The sequence below is a fragment of the Erythrolamprus reginae genome, chromosome 9 (genome assembly GCF_031021105.1).
Source record: "Erythrolamprus reginae isolate rEryReg1 chromosome 9, rEryReg1.hap1, whole genome shotgun sequence".
In the NCBI taxonomy this organism is placed as follows: domain Eukaryota; kingdom Metazoa; phylum Chordata; class Lepidosauria; order Squamata; family Dipsadidae; genus Erythrolamprus; species Erythrolamprus reginae.
In genome coordinates this window covers 14,117,349-14,138,463 of record NC_091958.1, presented here as the reverse complement: position 1 = coordinate 14,138,463, position 21,115 = coordinate 14,117,349, and the positions used below count along the sequence as shown (strand labels likewise).

General features: G+C 42.4%; 2 protein-coding genes across 5 annotated transcripts in view; both read right to left on the bottom strand.

Moving 5' to 3' along the window:
- The window catches only part of EDC4 (enhancer of mRNA decapping 4), a 56,104-nt gene extending 52,333 nt beyond the window's left edge, over window positions 1-3,771 (bottom strand). For 3 of the 4 annotated variants that reach the window (XM_070760352.1, XM_070760354.1, XM_070760355.1), the window contains exons 1-2: window positions 3,602-3,771; window positions 1,831-1,981 (exon numbers count right to left, since the gene is read on the bottom strand). In XM_070760352.1, coding sequence (XP_070616453.1) covers window positions 1,831-1,981; window positions 3,602-3,677 — 227 coding nt within the window. In that variant the 5' untranslated portion in view covers window positions 3,678-3,771. The remainder of the gene's footprint in view (window positions 1-1,830; window positions 1,982-3,601) is intronic. The other variant, XM_070760353.1, reaches the window with a different exon arrangement.
- Window positions 3,772-9,312: 5,541 nt separating this feature from the next.
- NUTF2 (nuclear transport factor 2) overlaps window positions 9,313-21,115 on the bottom strand; it is a 31,940-nt gene continuing 20,137 nt past the window's right edge. The window contains exons 4-5 of the mRNA XM_070760351.1: window positions 19,505-19,603; window positions 9,313-9,879 (exon numbers count right to left, since the gene is read on the bottom strand). Coding sequence (XP_070616452.1) covers window positions 9,766-9,879; window positions 19,505-19,603 — 213 coding nt within the window. The 3' untranslated portion in view covers window positions 9,313-9,765. The remainder of the gene's footprint in view (window positions 9,880-19,504; window positions 19,604-21,115) is intronic.

The following is a 21,115-nucleotide window of genomic DNA, read 5'->3' as shown; positions in this document are numbered from 1 at the left end:
AAATTACAGTTAAAAAATACAAAAAAAGAAACCCCAATATATTAAAAACAAGCACACAATCGAATCATACACAAAAACTACATAGGCAAGAGGGAGATGTTTCAATTCCCCCATGCCTGACGGCAGAGGTGGGTTTTAAGGAGCTTCCAAAAGGCAAGGAGGGTGGGGGCAATCCTAATCTCTGGGGGGAGCTGGTTCCAGAGGGTCGGAGCCACCACAGAGAAGGCTCTTCCCCTGGGTCCCGCCAGACGACATTGTTTAGTCGACGGGACCCGGAGAAGGCCAACTCTGTGGGACCTAACCGGTCGCTGGGATTCGTGCGGCAAAATAAACCAGGAACAGCAAGCCCCAATTGACAGTGATTGCTCTTTACAACGCGGTTTCTTCTCCGCTCTTCTAAATCAGCTTTCCCCAACCTGTCTGGTGTCGTCTCCCCAGACATGCTGGACTTCTACCAACAGAGCACCTCCAATGTGGCAGCTGAAGTTTATTTCGAGAAGAGCAGGTTGGAAAATGTAGCATTAAATATCAATTGGTCAGGCACTGTACTAATTCAACCCACCCCAGAAGCTGCACACAATTTTACAAACATAGAAAATTGGTGGCAGAAAAAGACCTTATGGTCCCAGGGGTGGGCAGCAGGCAGGATGGGGTGGAACACAGTTCCACTGTCGGAAATGAAAATGCATGTGCAGCTACAGCTGATCGGCGGCTGTCACTTCCTGGATTACTGGTCTCCGCTCTGCTCTCCTTTTTTTCCCTTGCTGCTGCTGCTGTGTCTGCTCTCCTTGCTTTTTTCCTCTTTCCTCCTTCCTGGCCTCAGACGAGCTTTCCTCTCTCTTGCCCGGCTCCCCTCCAGCCTCACGCAGCCACCTCCCGCCTGAGGTGCAAGCAGAAGGCGTGGGTGGAAGCGGCGCTGGCAGCATTTATGCTTCTGGCAGGCTCCGTTTGCCTAGCTACCCAGCCTATGGCGGGGGCGACCCAAGAAGGAGATCGCGGGAAATGCGACGTAAATTGTCACCCCAGCGAGCGACACTGGGAAGATTGTAAGTCGAGGATTTACAGTTCACTTGAATGATGATGATCGTTCAAGCCACTCCCACCTGGTCACATGGTCGGCAAGCCACTCCTACCCTGTCCCATGATCATTAAGCCACACCCACAAAATAAGCCACACCTACAGCGTGGCAGTAAAAATTTTGGCTGCCCATTACTGCATGGTCCATCTAATCTGTCCTTATACTATTTCCTGTATTTTATTTTAGGATGGATAGATGTTTATCCCAGGCATGTTTAAATTCAGTTACTGTGGATTTACCAACCACGTCTGCTGGAAGTTTGTTCCCAGCATCTACTACTCTTTCAGTAAAATATTTTCTCACGTTGCTTCTGATCTTTCTCCCAACTAACCTCATATTGTGCCCCCTTGTTCTTGTGTTCACTTTCCTATTAAAAACACTTCCCTCCTGAACCTTATTTAACCCTTTAACCTGTTTAAATGTTTCCCTTCTGTTCTCCAGACTATACAGAATGAGTTCATTAAGTCTCTCCTGATAAGTTTAATGCTTAACGCCTTCCACCATTTTTGTAGCCCGTCTTTGGACCCGTTCAATTTTATCCATATCTTTTTGTAGGTGAGGTCTCCAGAACTGAACACAGTATTCCAAAAGGGGTCTCACCAGTGCTATTTTATACCTTAATATAAAGGACACCAAAACAGATGGAAATCAAATCTCTTCAGAAGAAAACATTTGCTTCTTGATATTCCAGAGACCACAAATCACACATATTTTTGCCTTTCACTTTTGCCTCTCCAGTTAAGATACCTACATAACTTGCTTGTCTTGTAGCGCTCCGAGAGGAACAGTTTGTGGAACAGGCTTAGTCAAGGATGAGCCATCTCCAGCTGCAGTGGGATCTGGCACCAGAAGACCGTTCAGGTCACCATTATATGAACTGGATGTTCTCTGGTTTTCATTCACTGATCGTGAAAGGTACGAAGAATGGGAAAAGAGAGAGAAAAAAACCCAAGATTTATACACTGCTCAAAAAAAATAAAGGGGACACTTAAACAACACAATATAACTCCAAGTAAATCAAACTTCTGTGAAATCAAACTGTCCACTTAGGAAGCAACACTGATGGACAATCAATTTCACATGGTGTTGTGCACATTCAACTTTGTACAGAACAAAGTATTCAATGAGAATATTTCATTAATTCAGATCTAGGATGTGTTATTTGAGAAGTAACTTAGAACTAAGGAGAAATTTCCTGACAGTCAGAACGGTTGATCAATGGAACAGCTTGCCTCCAGAAGTTGTGAATGCCCCAACATTCACCTCCAAGGTCCCTTCCATTTGTTGTTGTTGTTATTATATTATTATATTATTATTATTATTATTATACTATAAGAAAAAAAATCTGTTCGATAATAAGTATTGAAGATGTGTTTGAAACTACAGTATGTATAGTTTTTATTCTTTGTTGGAGAAAATAAAAACTATTATATTGGAAGATGCTCTGGAATTTACCCCCACTGGATTTAGTGGGAATTATTTTCCCCAATTTTTGCACCGAACAGCCCTATCAGCTCCATTATCCACTTCAGAAATTGAGTCCCGACTCTTGCAAGAGGATTTGCTGAGAAGGAAAGGCATGGGTTGGTGATGGGCTGCCCAAATTTTTACTTTTGGCGTGGCTTATTTTGTGGGTATGGCTTGCTGGCCATGTGACCAGGTAGGAGTTGCTTACCGGCTGTATGACCAGGTGGGAGTGGCTTGACAATCATGTGACTGGGGTGGCTTAAAGGTCATGTGACTGGGTGGGAGTGGCTCACCTACCAAGACAAGTTTTCAAATAGGTGCTTGGACTCTTTTCCCATTGATGAAGTCCCATTATTTGAATAGCCAGAAAAAGGACAAATGATAGCATCATTTATTGAAGAGCAGAGTCATATTTTAAGGTTTTGTACTGAACCCACAAGGTTCAGTATGATAAGATTAGGTAAGTAGCTCAATTTATTTTCATTGCTATAAAAGTTCAGTTCTAGATAATGATGAAAATGATTAAAGTGTTTATGGGTAATAATAATAATAATAATAATAATAATAATAATAATAATAATAATAATTTATTATTATTATTATTAATTAGATTTGAATGCCGCCCCTCCCCAAGGACTCGGAGCGGCTCACAAACATACTATAAAAACATGCTATTTAATTATTTCCTATTTTAAAAGTAATTAAGGATCATACTAAGGTACTAGAGAAGGAGGGACAATACAAAAACTATTAAGTATTCAATAAATAGTGCAAAAACTTAGCAACCCAACACTGCCCCGGGTGCAAAAACAGCTCTGTGCCTCCGCCTGCCAATCAACTGGGGCCCTTCAGGCGGGGCAATGGCGTGGAGGGAAGGGCTCGGGGTCGGGAAGAAGACGTTGCTTTTCCCCCTTCACTCTTTCCGGGACAGCGCGGCAAAGGAATTCCAAGCCGGGCACCGGCGCTGCCTTCGATGCCCCGAAGCGAAGGATCATCATCAGATCCAGCCCGTGCCGTCCCTCCCGAGACCACCCCCACCGCCCGCCGCGTCTCACCGCCGGGCCGATCCAGCTTTAGGATGTCGCGCAGGTGTTGGGTGGCGTCCTCGATGTCAATACTCGCGGAAGCCATCGGGGCCCCGCCAAAGGCCGAAGCCGCCGCTCACGCCCGCCGCCCAGACAGGCCGAGCCCGACTCCCTGCCGCCCCCACTTCCGCTTCCGGTTCGGGCGACCTACTCCTTTCCCGCCGGAAACCGCAGCCCGCGGCGAGAGTTCCGACCAGCCGGAAAATATTTCGAGGGCTTGGGTAGGAAAAAAGAAAAGGGTGGAGTGCGGCGTTTCATCTTCTCTTCCCCTTTACGTGGCTGAGCTGTTCCTTGAGCCCTGCAGAGGGACGGAAGGCCTCTTCCTTTCGGTGAGGGAGCCCTGCTATGGTTGCAGGGAGACGTCTATTTCAAAGGATAGAACGGCAGTCGAACGGCGCCTCGTCCTCTCATGGTGGATAAGCCTTTGAGTTTGAGTTTAAACGAAAATATACTGCTCAAAAAAATAAAGGGAACGCTCAAATAGCACATCCTAAATCTGAATGAATGAAATGTTCTCATTGAATATTTCATTTGCACATCTATTCCATTTGCACAACAGCATGTGAAATTGACTGTCAATCAGTGTTGCTTCCTAAGTGGACAGTTTGATTTCACAGAAGTTTGATTTATTTGAAGTTATATTCTGTTTTTTAAGTGTTCCCTTTATTTTTTTGAGCAGTGTATATCACTTTTCCCCGGACAGGAGGATAAGTGCCCTTGCATATATCTATGTACGCCCTCTTACATACATCCCGCCTTCACCGATATTATTAATAATAATATTAATAATAATAATTGCACCAGTGTTCCTTCAGTCCCATCATAATGTTTCTCTTTTACTACTATAATATTTATATACATATTATATCTTTGTATACCACCATGTACTTGACAAAACAAATAAAAATGAATAAATAAATCACAGGTTACATTTTCAGAGCAACTGGTTGAGTCTGACAATTCTATGAGGGTCGTCCAGAAAGTAATGCACCACATTTTTTTTCTTCAACAATTATTTATTGAACACAATAAAACTTACACACAAGAAAGAATGATGCTTCTTCTACCCTTCCTATTTTTCCACATAATCTCTGTCTCGTTCTATGGCCTTCCTCCAGCAAGACACAAGGGCGTGTATGCCGTCGGTACCACTTTTTCTGGTCACGAAGCCATTTCTGCACTGTGCGAATCACCTCTTCGTCATCCTCAAAATGTCTTTTGCGACTAACCGTACTTCTAGCGACTGCAGGTTCTCCATAAACTGTACACAAACGTTTGTGAATGTTCCCAACAGTTTCTTTCTCCGCTGTGAGAAATTCAATGACGACAGGCTGCTTGTAACATACATCACTTACAGACGCCCTTTCAAAACACTGCTGCAGCTACGCTGTCTGAAGAAATGCAAAATTTATACATGCACTTCTGACAATTCAAATAATGTACATCTAAAGTTTCGCATTCGGACCATTACTGTAGGCTGAGAAAAAAAAAGTGGTGCATTGCTTTCTGGTCGACTCTCGTACATTGATTACTCAGTGTCTTGAGGGGGTCTTGGTGCTGAGCTCGGTTGTTTATTTGCAGTGGTTTCATTACCCAAACTGGGTAATATCAGAGTTACCAGCATTGATGATGTCACCTAGTTTGAGTAATGAAACTTGTGCAAGAAAACAACCAAGCTCACCGAGCACCAAGGATTCCTTGTTTCAATCCTGAGCTACAAATATTTTCCTTTAATAAGTACAGCGATTCTTATTTTTAAATATGCCCAGGGATGCCCAGTAAGGAGGCCCTGGAAGTCCTGCTGCTTAAGAAGTTGTATATTTATCAGACCTCTCAGTGATGTGCTAGCTCATGAAACACTCTAGAAAATGTTGTATTTTCTCTCTGCATAGGAAGAAAAAAACACGTAGGTAGCCTGTGACTTGCAAATTCATTTAGTGACTGTTCAAAGTTACAATGGTACTGAAAAACGTGATTTATGGCCATTTGTCTCTTGACATTGCAGTAGCATCATTTGCGGTGACCAAAATTCAGATGCTTGGCACGGATTCACATTTATGACAGCTGCAGTGTCTCGGGATCATCTTTTGTGACCTTTCTGACAAGCAAAATCAATGGGGAAACCAGATTCGCTTAACAACCATTAGTAATTTAACAATGGTGATTCACTTAACTCTGATAAAATTACAAACAATATTGGTAATATTTGATCATCTCTATGCAAGGCCAAAGCCTGTAGAAAAGACATGACAATAAAAGAAGAAACTTCTGCAAGGTTTACTTATACCCAGCTTCCTCCATCAAAAGATAGAACAGTTTTGTTGAAGAGCTAAGGACTGTCCTAGCAAATGTGTCTAATTAGGTATTGATAGACAAGATCGAGAAACTTTCTGTACCACAGTTCCTAGTTAATTTAAAATTTTATGTACTTATAGGGGGAAAGCTGCCTTTGTAACAAATACAGGATTGGCTTTTTTTAAACAATAAATGTTTTTTCAGGAACTGTGTGAAATATTGAAAGCTGACCATCTCATTCATTTCTCAGTGGCTTGTGGCTTCCATAGAAACTGGGAATGCATGGTTGCATTGGAATCAGTCTAGAATGGTGATATCCTGTGGTGGAAAATTATAGCACAATTCAGTGTAGGGCTGTACAAAATTTGACCATAACATCCTCTTCTCTCTCTGGAGAAGACTCTGTTGCTGGGAACGGTGGCAGGAAAATAGGACAATCAGCAGAAGGTTAATAGATTCAACTTCAGTGGTAATAAAAGGAGGCGTCTTTGGAAGAGTTGAAGGACCAAGTTCGGAAGATCAATCTGATTGGTTCCAATGCACTATTACAGCACTAAAAGGGTCAAATTACTGTAAATTGTTTAAAATATACATGTAAGAGGTACTAAAATTACTTATTTGTTATACATCACAACATATGTAAAATAGAAATGGCAGAAACCCGAGGAAACGTCTTTTACTTAAAATTGTTTTTTTTTACTAAGCAATATATTGCTTACAGAAATATAAAGAACTGTTTCTTTGACAGGCAAGCATCAAGATTCAACGAGGATAATTTGAAATCATTTTTATTTTAGAGTGATTCTCTCTCGCTGGATATCTGCCCACCTTTTCATGGTCATTGCTTCACTACAATTAGATAGCAACAGAATCCCTATTTTCATTGTTTCTTAAATTTCTAAGTTTAGCCTTACAAGACAGTGCTCGTTAAAGAATCTTTATTAGTACATTTGCCACAGGTACAGTCTTAAACAAGCCAAGATTACACATCCCATAACGGAATAGGTAGATAACCTTACTCCACAAAACTTCAGCATATTTATTGGTAAAACTAGGATGTTCTGTAAACCAAGCTTCACAATATTAAAGTCTGCTTTCTTTATCGTGTACATCAAGTATTTCAGTGTGTAAACTTAGCAATTCTTGAATACATTTTGTTTCTGGCAAACTGATGCCAAATTGAATATTATACTAGCAAAGTTTTAGAGCACTTTTGTATCAAAGTGAAAAAAGAGGAGAAAGAATGCTAGAGCTTGTGACATATATATGAAGGCCGTGAAAACGTGTTTCTTGCCCAGAATATAACAAAAACAGATATATTATGTCTAGTGAGTCATAAAATACAGTAGATGGGTTGTGAGCATGACAAGTCACATCTAGACAGACCTGATCTACACATATCCCAACAGAATATCCCTTTTGTTTTTATAGAAAGTAGTTTATTTAATCAACAGTTCAATAGCCTTAATCTATTTACATGTCTTCCATATTCCCAGACCAAATATTTTGCTATCCTTTCTTGCCGTAACTATGTCTTTAGGATACGTTTTGCTCATCCAGTATGCAATTTTAATTAAAAAAGGAGTACAGATGAACTTTCCTTCCTGCAGCTTGAGCCAGGGAAGAAATGCATCCACTTCTTGCCTCCAACGAAAACCTTAACTACACTTAGGGGAGGGTTAGTGTCTAATCGAATGCCATCTGCTAATACTGGAAGCTGAAATAGTCATTCCCCCATTATGGATGACCAAAGGCATTCATTTGCTTAACTAAGAAGAATAAAGCCTCTTTAGTCAAAATGTGTTCCTATGAATACACATCCAAGGAATTTTTCTAAGGCATTTTGTATATGTATGGCTATTACATACTGCTTCATTAAGGCATATATACCTATTCAAACCATAACAGACCACAAAACCGTTCAAAACAATCACTAGCCATGTGATGCTAAGCTACCAAAACCAGTCGCAAATATCCACTTTCTTCACAAAAAGCAGCTTTCTGTCACCAGTTTTGAAAGCTAGTGTTGGAAACAAAGTCCATCAACAAGTTTTCAACTAAATCTATACGTAGGTACTAAGAAACTAACTTTTAAGATCCATTGCCCCAGACTGATTAATTTCAATTCTGATCCTCCCAATAAAGCAGCTACACTCGTCATAATCTTTTAATGACCCCATAATCCCTCACGGGTTGGAGTCTGGGCAACTGAATGGAGCTAGCAGTGTTTCATGGCCGGATGCCCTTCCTGTCACCAATGTGGAGATATTCAGCAGATATTTTTTCATTGATTGTGAGGCGAGAGCTCCACCTCTAGGCCACCACACCACACAACGAAGCAGCTACACTGATGGCATATATGTATTTAGGAGACTCTGGAGATTCAGAAACTTTAAATTGTGAAAAGCTTCAAAACGTATCCCTTTTTAAAAAACCTATTCAGTTAAGTGTGTACAACTGCAATTTCTTAATAAGCACAGGCCTAAATTAACGAATTTGAGCTCAGTTCTTCCAAAATAGAACATCAATAATTAAGAACTGCATCCTTTTTTTTTTTTTTTTTGGCTATTCATGACCATGTGGAACTAGACTGTGTTATCCTAACTTCCATCCCAGCTTTAAACTTAAGTTTCAAAAATAGAAAAATAGTCTTGGAATGGCGCAAGGCCTATGAATTCAAGATTGCCCAGCTCACATTAAACACCCCGATGAACAATCTGACCACTTTGAAGATACATTACTTTTCTGTAACTTCATCAGCTTTGCAGCGAATGGTACTTCAAAAGGTTTAAAACGGTGCTACTGGTGCCACCTGGGTGTGGTTTATTGCAACCAGGATACAGCAGACAATTGGAATATCAAAATAAGTAACAGACAATAGGGAATGGGATGTAATACTCTACTGATCTGGACCAACATTATTAGCATCTCGTTTTGAAACTGGTGCCCTAAAGATGCTAAATGCAATAATGACTCAGCTTTTGAATATCAAAAGCAGAAGCAGAATGATATCAAGAAAGGATGTGGAGAAATAAGCCTTAAAATAAGCACATGCGCATTGTTAGCCTGCAGTCTTTTATGCATTTTTGCATAATAAAATGGGGGGGAAATTGCCTTGAGGTTCAGTATAATGAACTTGCTGCACGTGTACTTAATATAAATCCACGTTCTGATTTCAGGGAGAGGTAAGATTTCCCATTTCAGGTTTGAAGCCATTACCCGGTGATACATCCATGTAAAGCTCCCAATCAAAAGCAAACACAAAAACATAGGTGGAAATTTTAAAACTTGTGTCCAGCCATCTATTCCCAAAGCTAAGAATTTCAAACGCAGAGTTGGAAATGCAAGACTTTCCATTGACAGACGGAAGATCCAACAATTTAAACTTGTTAAGAAAATCACATGGTTTTATTGTATAATGTAGCACTGAAATATGTGAACAACAACGGAAAAAATTAAAAGAAAATAAAAGAAATCAATTATCTGAGTTGGCTTCAGGCTGGCTATTCTTTCATATCCTTTTGTTTCTTTGGGTTATTAGAGAAACCGTTCAGTACAGAAGCAGAACTTTTGTGTATTATGGATCCTTCCCAAGGCATGCTGGTAAAGCATACCCTTCCTTTGTCAAATGCAGCTAATTCTAACTTCCAAACATCATGCACAAGGAACTCTTCTAGTGACACAACATAAAACTCTTCGGAAGGGTATGTCACAAGTCTTGCTTGCTTGCCATGGTGTGCAGGTTTGTGTATGATATTTGGAATGTTCCATGGGTGTGATTAATATTGGTAAGGAGGAAGAGGAGGAAAAAAAACGGCAGGTGCCTTAGGGATGCCATTTCAACCATAGTTGTGCAACGCTAGCCTGAACATGTCGTTGGTGCAAACCCAAGCATCATTGATGTTCTTTAATAGAAATATCTGGTGGAATCCGATAACGGGATCTTCATCGGCCTGCAGAGACAAATGAAGAACAAGTATTAAGATACTTTTGAGCAGCGCATCAAATTCCTGTAACTGGAGTCCGATGTTGTCATGCATGTATTTTTTGCCTGACCAGCAATTCCTTTTTTTTTGTTTTGACAGAAGCTAAAATTTGTCATTTTGTCTCTGCACAAGAACACAACATGCATTTTTAGTCGTGATTCTGTTGAATGTTTTGAACGATTATTATATACTGCTGGAAACCTAAGGACAGTTCTTGACTGCGACAATGATTACTCAACAGTCCCCAATTTAGTATTCATCAGAGCAGTGTTTCCCAACCTTGGCAATTTGAAGATATTTGGACTTCAATTCCCAGAATTCCCCAGCCAGCGAACGCTGGCTAGGGAATTCTGGGAGTTAAATTCCAGATATCTTCAAGTTGCCAAGGTTGGGAAACACTGCATCAGAGGATAAGTTTCAAAAATTCTCAGCCAGGAATTTGGAACAATAGGTTTCACATGACGGGGGCATTCACTTAAAAAGGCCATCGTGATTTACTTAATGTCTGCTGCCAAAAGTGTTATAAAATCAGATCCAGTCAAGTGGATCAACTTAGTCAACTTAGAACTGCAACAACTAAAAACCAGAAATCTGGTCCCAATTGCAGTCATAAAGCTATTAGTTTAAATCTGGAAAATGAACTAAAGTTTCACTTCCAGTTATAAATTATGGAAGACTTCTTCATGATTCTCCAGTGATGTTTTTATGACTGTCTAAGGTGGAATTGTGTCTTATATAATCATCATGAAAATGAACTGCATATACTCTATCAAACATAACACACTGCTCAAAAAAATAAATAAAGGGAGCACTTAAAAAACAATATAACTCCAAATAAATCAAACTTCTGTGAAATCAAATTGTCCACTTAGGAAGCAACATTGATTGACAGTTAATTTCACATGCTGGAATAGTTGTGCAAATGAAATACTCAATGAGAATATTTCATGCATTCAGATCTAGGATGTGTTATTTGAGTGTTCCCTTTATTTTTTTGAGCAGTTTCTGGTTTTATAGTACAAGCAAAATCATGATTTACTTGGAACTTGATAACAACGGATTTCACATGAAATGGATCAATTTTTCAATCTAAACTAAAGTTTCTCAACCTCTTTAAAGGTACAGAATTCCCTAAGTAGCGTATTGGTGGGGGAATTCTGGGAGTTGAAGTCCACATATCTTAAAATTCTCTAGATCAGTTGAGAAACACTGATCTAGACCAGGAGTCTCAGGCAGTCTGCAGTGTGTGTGTGTGTGTGTGGATTTGGTGCAGGCCATGCCCATCCCAGCTCCGCAAAGGCATCAAAGTGACTGGCACATTCGACACCCAGGATCTAAACCAGGGGTCTCCAATCTGGGTAACTTTAAACCTGGAGGACTTCAACTCTCAGAATTCCGCAGCCAGCTTTGCTGGCTGGGGAATTCTGGGAGTTGAAGTCCTCTAGGCTTAAATTTGCTAAGGTTGGAGACCCCTGGTCTAGACCACTTGTATAATGATGTCATCACGCAAATGACAAGTGCCATGCAATTATTTACTCTCTAATATAATAGACGTTTTGTACAATGGACATTTCCCTAATTAGTCTGTTAAAACTAGGTACACTGTAGCCATTACTAATAAGTTGAGGAACATGACATTGCAAGAGTTAAGGCTGTATTTGCACACTGTACTAACTCTTATGCTTGTATGCTTTGTAAATCCAGTCGGTGCATATACAGTAAACCGTATTTGTGGCCTAGAAGAGTGTGAACTCTCCTAGAAATTAATTATGGTTATTAAATAAATTGTAGCTTAGCATAACACATCAACTAGATCTACATGTTAAATATTTGGTTAAAAAAAAAGAAGGAACCCTGGCTATGGGATAGCAAGTTGGCAGCTATTGGCTGTCGGGGCAAACCAAACTAAAATGCATTCTGGGACAGAAATGTTTGTGATGGCTTCAAAAATTTTTCCAACACCCTTGCACCCCCCCCCCCCCAAAATAGTCTGAGACAATCCTATGATTGTGTGCCTAGTCTTGCTACCTTCCCATATGCCAGTGATGGCGAACCTATGGCATGGGTGCCACAGGTGGCACGCGGAGCCATATCTGCTGGCACGCGAGCTGTTGCCCTAGCTCACCTCCAACTTGCATGTGTGCTGGCCAGCTGATTTTTGGCTTGCACAGAGGTTTGGGGAGGGCGTTTTTGGCTTCCAGAGACCCTCCGAGGGGATGGGAGAGGGTGTTTTTAGCCTCCCCCGGCTGCAGGGAAGCCTTTCGATCCTAGGGAGAGCGAAACATGAGCCTACTCAGCCCACCAGAAGTTGGGAAACAGGCCATTTCCGGCATCCAGAGGGCACTGAATTATGGGTGTGGGCACTCGCGCATGCGCGATAGCACATGCAAGGGGGGGGGGGTCTTTTGGCACCCGAGGGAAAAAAGGTTTGCCATCACTGCCCTATGCAAAACTCCATTTAGAAGTCAGCTTCACAGAGGCAACTTGATATTTCAGAGTTCCCAGCTAACTTATCATGTTGGCTGGGAACAATTGTCCAATGTTTTAGTACTAGATTAGGGAAAGTCAACATCGAACCACAATGGAGGGAGATAAGAGCTTCCTAATAGCGGGTCCTTCTGCAACCAAAAATTTACTATTTGGTTTCTCTCAGCACCCAAAGTGGAAGAATGCAGAGCAGCGCCTGGCCATGTCGTACATCCCAAAAAGCACGGGATCCTTAGTTATTTTCTTGCAGACATCTCATTACCCAACCATATAACATCACCTAGCACTGATGAGGCTAATTAAGTAATTGTTCTGACTCAGCTTCCCACTGATTGATTGATCCAATGGTTCCTTTACTAGGAGCGCCAGGAGCCCTGGCAAAAAAAATGAACAGTTGTCTGCCACATATATTCATCTCTGCCCCCTGCCTTTTATCCCCAGAGGTAGGGTGGGGCTTCGCTAGCAATGGTGGCTCTTCCATCCCAAGGATCGGCCCACAGATTTCCACTGCTCTCCTCTCCTTTCTGCGCACCAGGCACTGGACCCAGCTGTTTGTCCTCTTCCTCATCAACCATCTCCAGACCTGGAGGTTGTTGACTCTCCATCTGAGGGCTGATGGATGGCCCAGGCTCTGCCCCTTTCCCTGACAGCTCTATTCCCTCTTCTCCTAGGACAATGATGGCGGACCTATGGCACGCGGGCCACAGCTGGCACACAGAGCCATATCTGCTGGCACGTGAGCCATTGCCCTAGCTCAGCTCTAACATTTATGTGTGTGCCGGCCAGCTAATTTTTGCCTTGCACAGATGCTCTGGGAGGACGTTTTGGGCTTCCAGAGAGCCTCTGGGTGGGATGGGGAGGGCATTTTTACCCTTCCCCAACTCCAGGGAAGCATTTGGAGCCTGAGAAGGGTGAAGAACGAGTCTACTGGGTCCACCAGAAGTTGCAAAACAGGCCATTTCTGGCCTCCAGGGGGCAGGGGAAGCTGTTTCCACCCTCCCCAGGCATTGAATTATGGGTGTAGGCACTTGTGCATGAACAACAGAGCACACACTCTTTCGGCACCAGAGGGAAATAAGGTTCACCATCATTGTCCTAGGAGCTGTCCGTTGCCTTGATGCTGATCCTGACTCCCTCTCATACTTCCTCCACTTCTGATTTGGTTGTTGGGGGGGGGGGGGGGCAGCCGACAGGCCACAACAACAATGAAATGTCTACAAGGAAACAACCAAGCTGAGAGCAGCAAGGACTCCAAAGTTCAATTCCCTCCTATCGATTTCCAGATTCTTCCTACTCTTCCACTTTGAAAATATCAGGCCAAATCCCTTCTTTAAACCCACCTTTTGTATTATCCTTAATTGAAAGCAATGAATACAGCTGCATGAGCCGGGGTGGCGCAGCAGGTAGAGTGCTGTACTGCAGGCCACCGAAGCTGACTTGTAGATCTGAAGGTCAGCGGTTCAAATCTAATCACCGGCTCAAGGTTGACTCAGCCTTCCATCCTTCCGAGGTGGGTAAAATGAGGACCCAGATTGTGGGGGCAATAGCCTTGCTCTGTTAAAAAAGTGCTATTGCTAACATGTTGTAAGCCGCCCTGAGTCTAAGGAGAAGGGCGGCATAAAAATCGAATAAATAAATAAATAAATAAATTTGCTCAACTCTTATTTGTTTTTACATTCCCTCTTCCTTATCAACCGCTGTAGTAATACAGTGTTTCCCAACCTTGGCAACTTGAAGGTATCTGGACTTCAACTCCAAGAATTCCCCAGCCAGCATTCGCTGGCTGGGGAATTCTGGGAATTTATTTATTTATTCGATTTTTATGCCGCCCTTCTCCTTAGACTCAGGGCGGCTTACAACATGTTAGCAATAGCCCTTTTTTAACAGAGCCAGCCTATTGCCCCCACAATCCAGGTCCTCATTTTACCCACCTCGGAAGGATGGAAGGCTGAGTCAACCTTGAGCCAGTGATGAGATTTGAACCGCTGACCTTCAGATCTAGTCAGCTTCAGTGGCCTGCAGCACAGCACTCTACCTGCTGCGCCACCCCGGCTCATTGAAGTCCAAATATCTTCAAGTTGCCAAGGATGGGAAACACTGTAGTAATAAACCCATTGGAACCTTCTCGCAGTCGCGACGAATGTCTGTTTACGAACGGCATGCTCACAACGGATTAAACTGTAAGCTGCCCTCCGCCCTGGTCACCCTGGTGTAAGAAACAAGTTGCACGTTTGTACCTATAGGCACGAATGCAGGCAGTTTTCAGGCATGACAAGGCAAGCATTCATTGTATGCCACTCCAGCGTTCCAGAGTTCTAAGCAGCGCTTGTATCCTAAAGGTGTTAAACAAGCAACCAATTGATATATAAACACTACATTAACTATTTGGCAGCTGCTTCCGCAAAAGGAAACGTCACCGCTGCTCACTTCGAGAGTCGTCAACCTGAAGCAATCCACACTGTCACACCGCAACCCTGCTCGGGTAACACACAAGCAACGTCCATGCGGTGTGCAAGGCCTGGTGGGGCAGGAGGAGCAAGCAGAATGCTTCTTACTCAGAGAGGGGGCAGCGAAGAGCGGAAGATGAGGTGGCCGGGCGGCTAAACATTGTGGAGTGCTAGCCTGAAGACTTCATTGGTGCACACCCAGGCACCTTGTAAGTTTTTCAACAAAAAGGTCTGATGGAAACCTAGAATTTGGTCGTCATCTGCCTGAGCAGGACAGGAGAAAAACATTACGATCTGAAAATACCAAATGGCCGTATCCCGACAAATTTCCGACAGGGATATATTTCGACTACTGTAACGCTACCTCTACATGGGGCAACTTTTGAAAAGTGTTCGGAAACTTCAGATTGTGCAGAATGCAGCTGCGAGAGCAATCATGGGCTTCCCTAGGTATGCCCATGTCACTCCAACACTCCGCAGTCTGCATTGGTTGCCAATTAGTTTCCGGTCACAATTCAAAGTGTTGGTTATGACCTATAAAGCCCCTCATGGCATCGGGCTAGAATATCTCCTTCTGCTGGACGAATCCCAGCGACCGATTAGGTCCCACAGAGTTGGCCTTCTCTGGGTCCCGTCAACTAAACAATGCCATTTGGTGGGACCCAGGGGAAGAGCCTTCCCTGTGGCGGCCCCGACCATCTGGAACCAGCTCTCCCCAGAGATTAGAACTGCCCCCACCCTCCTTGCCTTTCGTAAACTCCTTAAAAACCCACTTTTGCCATCAGGCATGGGGGAATTTGAAACATCTCCCCCGGGCCTATACAGTTTATGTATGGTATGCTTGTGTGTATGTTTGCTTTTAATAATGGGGCTTTTAGTGTTTCTTTTAAATTATTAGATTTGTTATACAGTGTTCCCTTGATTTCCGCGGGGGATGCGTTCCGAGACCACCCGCGAAAGTCGAATTTCCGCAAAGTAGAGATGCGGAAGTAAAAACACCATTTTTGGCTATGGACAGTATCACAAGCCTTCCCTTAACACTTTAAACCCCTAAATTACCATTTCCCATTCCCTTAGCAACCATTTACTCGCCATTATTACTGTTACTCACCATTGAATAAGACACTTAGTGATCCTGATATTTATAAACATAATTATTTATTAACAATAATTATTTTTTGTGTTATTTATTTGCAAAATTTATTAGTTTGGCGATGACATATGACGTCATTGGGTGAGAAAAACCGTGGTATAGGGGGGGAAAACGTGAAGTATTTTTTAATTCATATTTTTGGGGAAACCGTGGTATAGGCTATTCACGAAGTTCGAACCCGCGAAAATCAAGGGAACACTGTATATTGTTTATAGAAACATAGAAACATAGAAGTTTGATGGCAGAAAAAGACCTCATGGTCCATCTAGTCTGCCCTTATACTATTTTCTGTATTTTATCTTAGGATGGATATAGGTTTATCCCAGGCATGTTTAAATTCAGTTACTGTGGATTTATCTACCACGTCTGCTGGAAGTTTGTTCCAAGGATCTACTACTCTTTCAGAGTAGTAGATCCTTTACTCTTTTATTATTGCTGTGAGCTGCCCCGAGTCTACGGAGAGGGGAGGCATACAAATCTAATGAATGAATGAATGAATGAATGAATGAATGAATGAATGAATGAATGAATGAATGAATGAATGAATGAATGAATGAATAAAATATTTATGGCACTTGCATAAAATATGCCAGAACATGTTACTAACATCTACGGGGTGTTCTACTCTCACTGAATATTAAGAAATAGTGCTATAAAAAGAGGCATTGGGGAGGGGAGGGAGATAAAACACTAGGCAGAACAGAGCTCAGCATGACTCATTGTATTTAGAGCTATTTACAAGCTACTCTCTCATGTTAATTGTTTATTATTAAGAGCAGATGAATCGTGTTATTGTATTCAGTTCAAGTCTTGGAAATGGGTAAAAATAAATGACCAACTGGGAAATGACTTTGTAAGCAATCATGTGATTTTTCTGCTCAGCAATTGCCGTTTAGTGATGGAATTGCCAGCCCCTACTAATCACTGTCAAAGACTACTTATAAGTAAAGACAACTATGCACTTTGAGTAGCACTCAAGAGCAAACTGGCAACTAATTCTGCCACCACAGCACTGGTGTAACAAGGCCGCATAACAATTGCCCAGATAGCACATAAACGGCTACATTGTCATATCGAGTGAGTTGTAGTTACTTGCAGATTTTGGCAATTGCATTACAGTATATGGTTTGCTGGATTTAGTACCTGCCCTTCTAAACCTCCGTGTTGCATTAGGTTTGATTCTAGTGTAATATAGTCCTTGGAGAGAGGCGGCATATAAATCCAATTAATAAATATGCTGTGCCCCATTTTAGCTTGTCCAGCAGCCTTAGATGATTGGGAATCCTCTCAATTCTGACTGGTCTATCATGATGGGGTCACAGGATATTTTGCCCACAACTTCATTAAGGGACACCCATTTAGGTTTTTTTAAAATTATTATTATTATTATTATTATTATTATTATTATTATTATTATTATTTATTAGATTTGTATGCCGCCCCTCTCCGAAGACAGGGGGCGGCTAACAACAATATAAAAAGACAATGTAAACAAATCTAATATTAAAACAATCTAAAAAACCCCAATTTAAAAAACCACTCATACATACAAGCATACCATGTATAAATTCTATAAGCCTAGGGGGGAGGGAAATTTCAATTCCCCCATGCCTGACGACAGAGGTGGGTTTTAAGGAGCTTGCGAAAGGCAAGGAGGGTGGGGGCAACTCTGATATCTGGGGGGAGCTGGTTCCAGAGGGTCGGGGCCGCCACAGAGAAGGCTCTTCTCCTAATGAAAGTGTGTCAGAACAGTTTGCAAATAGTTCTGGCTCTGATTTCCAATTGGTTGCAATAAAAAAGATTATTATCCCAAAGGTCCTTTCTTAGGAGGCAACTGGACTTCTGTTTTTTTCTTTGAAGACATTTCAGCAGAAGAAGCTTCTTGGATGAGAAGCAAAAGGTCTTCAAAGAAAAAACAGTAAATCCAGTTGCCTCGTAGAAAAAGCACCTTTGGGACAACCATGACCTGGATGACTAAGAATCTCCATAGACATGCAAAATGGTTATTACTTTTGATTCCTTCCCAAAAGCCAGCATAGGAAGACTTTTGCAACCTATTCTGACTATGTCCTCAATTTATTTGTATTTGTATTTATTAGATATGTATGCTGCCCCTCTCCGAAGACTCGGGGCGGCTAACAACAATATAAAAAGACAATGTAAACAAATCTAATATTAAAACAATCTAAAAAAACCCCAATTTAAAGAACCACTCATACATACAAGCATACCATGTATAAATTCTATAAGCCTAGGGCAGTGGTTTTCAACCTTTTTTGAGCTGCGGCACATTTTTTACATTTACAAAATCCTGGGCCACACTACCAACCAAAATGACACAAAATGACACCCTAAGACACTCTCCTCTCTTTTTCCATCCTTGTCTCCTCCCCCCATTGTGTGTGTGTGTGTGTTTATACACACTCTTGAACCATTTCCAAAAACAGGTGAGGACTAGGGTTTTTTCCTCTCTTGTTCTTTGGGTGCTTTTTTTATCATATGCTTTAAATAAAGAGTCACTTCTCTCTTTTGTTTCTCTCTCTTTCCTCTCATTCTCTGTCTCAATCATTTTCTCATTTCTCTTTTTTCCTCCCCTTTTTGCTCATTTCTCTCTCTCTCCCTTCCTCTCCTTTTTTTTCTCTCCCTCTCTCTCTTGCTTTCTTTCTCTCTCTTTCTCTCTCTCTTGCTTTCTTTCTCTCTCACTCTTGCTTTCTCTTTCTTTCTCTCTTTTCTTTCTCTCTCTTGCCTTCTCTCTCTCTCTCACTCTCTCTCTCTCTCCTGCTTTCTTTCTCTCTCTTTCTCTCTCTCTTTCTCTCTCTCAGCAAAAAGTTGTGACACCAGAACCTGAGCTTCCTTCTTCGCGGCACACCTGACCATGTCTCGCAGCACACTGGTTGAAAAACACTGGCCTAGGGGGAAGGGAATATCTCAGTTCCCCCATGCCTGACGACAGAGGGGTTTTTTAAGGAGCTTGCGAAAGGCAAGGAGGGTGGGGGCAACTCTGATATCTGGGGGGAGCTGGTTCCAGAGGGCCGGGGCCGCCACAGAGAAGGCTCTTCTCCTGGGTCCGCCAAACGACATTGCTTAGTCGACGGGACCCGGAGAAGGCCAACTCTGTGGGACCTAACCGGTCGCTGGGATTCGTGCGGCAGAAGGCGGTCCCGGAGATGTTACGCATAAAGGAAGATAAATAACCGCAATGAAGAACCCTGGTCACTTAATAGTTGTTTGTGCATTTGGCTTTGCTGACTTAATCAAAAGTGGCTTGGCTTATCTATGATGCTGTCTTAAGACATTAAGACTAGCTGAGGCCTACAGCTGTCAAAGTTCTGATGCATCAAACTGAGCAGGCTAGGAACGGACTGACTAGTGCTCTAAGTCAGTGTATCTTAACCGTGGCTACTTTAAAGGACTTCCCAGAATTCCCCAGCCAGCCAGCACCTGGATAAGGAAATGCTGTTCTAAATATTTCTTCCCTGCAACCCCGGCCTGAAAAGAGACTTACTTTAAGTTGTCCAACTACCATACTGAGTATACAGCTGTCTGGTGTAGGCTGATGATCTTGGGATGTGATGCTGTGCTGTATTTTCTGAAAAGGAAGGCTCTGAAAGAGAAGGGAGAAACACGCAAGGGTTTACAGGTCGGCCTCATTTAACAACCACTCATTCAGTGACTCTTCAAAATTATACTGGCTCCGAAAGAGGGGGACATGATCGAAACATTTAAATATGTTAAAGGGTTAAATAAGGTCCAGGAGGGAAGTGTTTTTAATAGGAAAGTGAACACAAGAACAAGGGGACGCAATCTGAGGTTAGTTGGGGAAAAGATCAGAAGCAACGTGAGAAAATATTATTTGACTGAAAGAGTAGTAGATGCTTGGAACAAACTTCCAGCAGACGTGGTTGGTAAATCCACAGTAACTGAATTTAAACATGCCCATTGTAAGATAAAATACAGGAAATAGTATAAGGGCAGACTAGATGAACTATGAGGTCTTTTTCTGCCATCAGTCTTCTATGTTTCTAAGAGTTGCAGATACGAACGGTCTTATGTTGGTTGCAGCAATAACAAGGTCACGGTATAACAGTGTCCTGTTTTATTATTAAGATAAGGCAGCTGAGTTAAACCCAGTCATGTTTGGAGTAGATCTACTTAAATGATTGGGAGGAGTTAGTGTGGACTACATTTAAGAAAACTTTCCGGCATTAATATACTGTCATAATGCACATTTCTCCAATCCTGTGCTATTTCTATGTGTCAGACAGACATACACAGCAAACAGTGTATATTATCTGTACTGTTCGCTGGGAGGCAAATTGCTGGGAGGCGGAGGCAGGTTTTTTCCCATTATTTTCCTCCCCCAAAACTAAGGTGCGCCTTATTTTCTGAAAAATACAGTAGATGAAAACCGTGGGAACCTTCAGAGTCAGGAATCTTATACAGTGATACCTCATCTTACAAACGCCTCGTCATACAAACTTTTCGAGATACAAACCCGGGGTTTAAGATTTTTTTATCTCTTCTTACAAACTATTTTCACCTTACAAACCCACCGCCGCCACTGGGATGCCCCGCCTCCGGACTTCCGTTGCCAGCGAAGCACCCGTTTTCGCGCTGCTGGGATTACCCTGAGGCTCCCCTCCATGGGAAATCCCACCTCCGGACTTCCGTGTTTTTGTGATGCTGCAGGGGAATCCCAGCAGGGGAATCCCAGCAGCGCAAAAACGGGCGAAATCGCAGCATCGCAAAAACACTGAAGTCCTCGAAACTCCACCTCCGGACCTCTGTGTTTTTGCGATGCTGCGATTTCACTGAGGCTCTCCTCGCTGGGAAACCCCACCTCCGGACTTCCCTTGCCAGCGAAGCACCCGTATTTGCGCTGCTGGGATTCCATTGCTGGGATTCCCTTGCAGCATCACAAAAACACGGAAGTCCGCAGGTGGGATTTCCCATGGAGGGGAGCCTCAGGGGATTCCCAGCAGTGCAAAAACGGGTGCTTCGGCTGACAAAAGGGGTGAATTTTGGGCTTGCACGCATTAATCGCTTTTCCATTGATTCCTATGGGAAACATAGTTTCGTCTTACAAACTTTTCACCTTAAGAACCTCGTCCCGGAA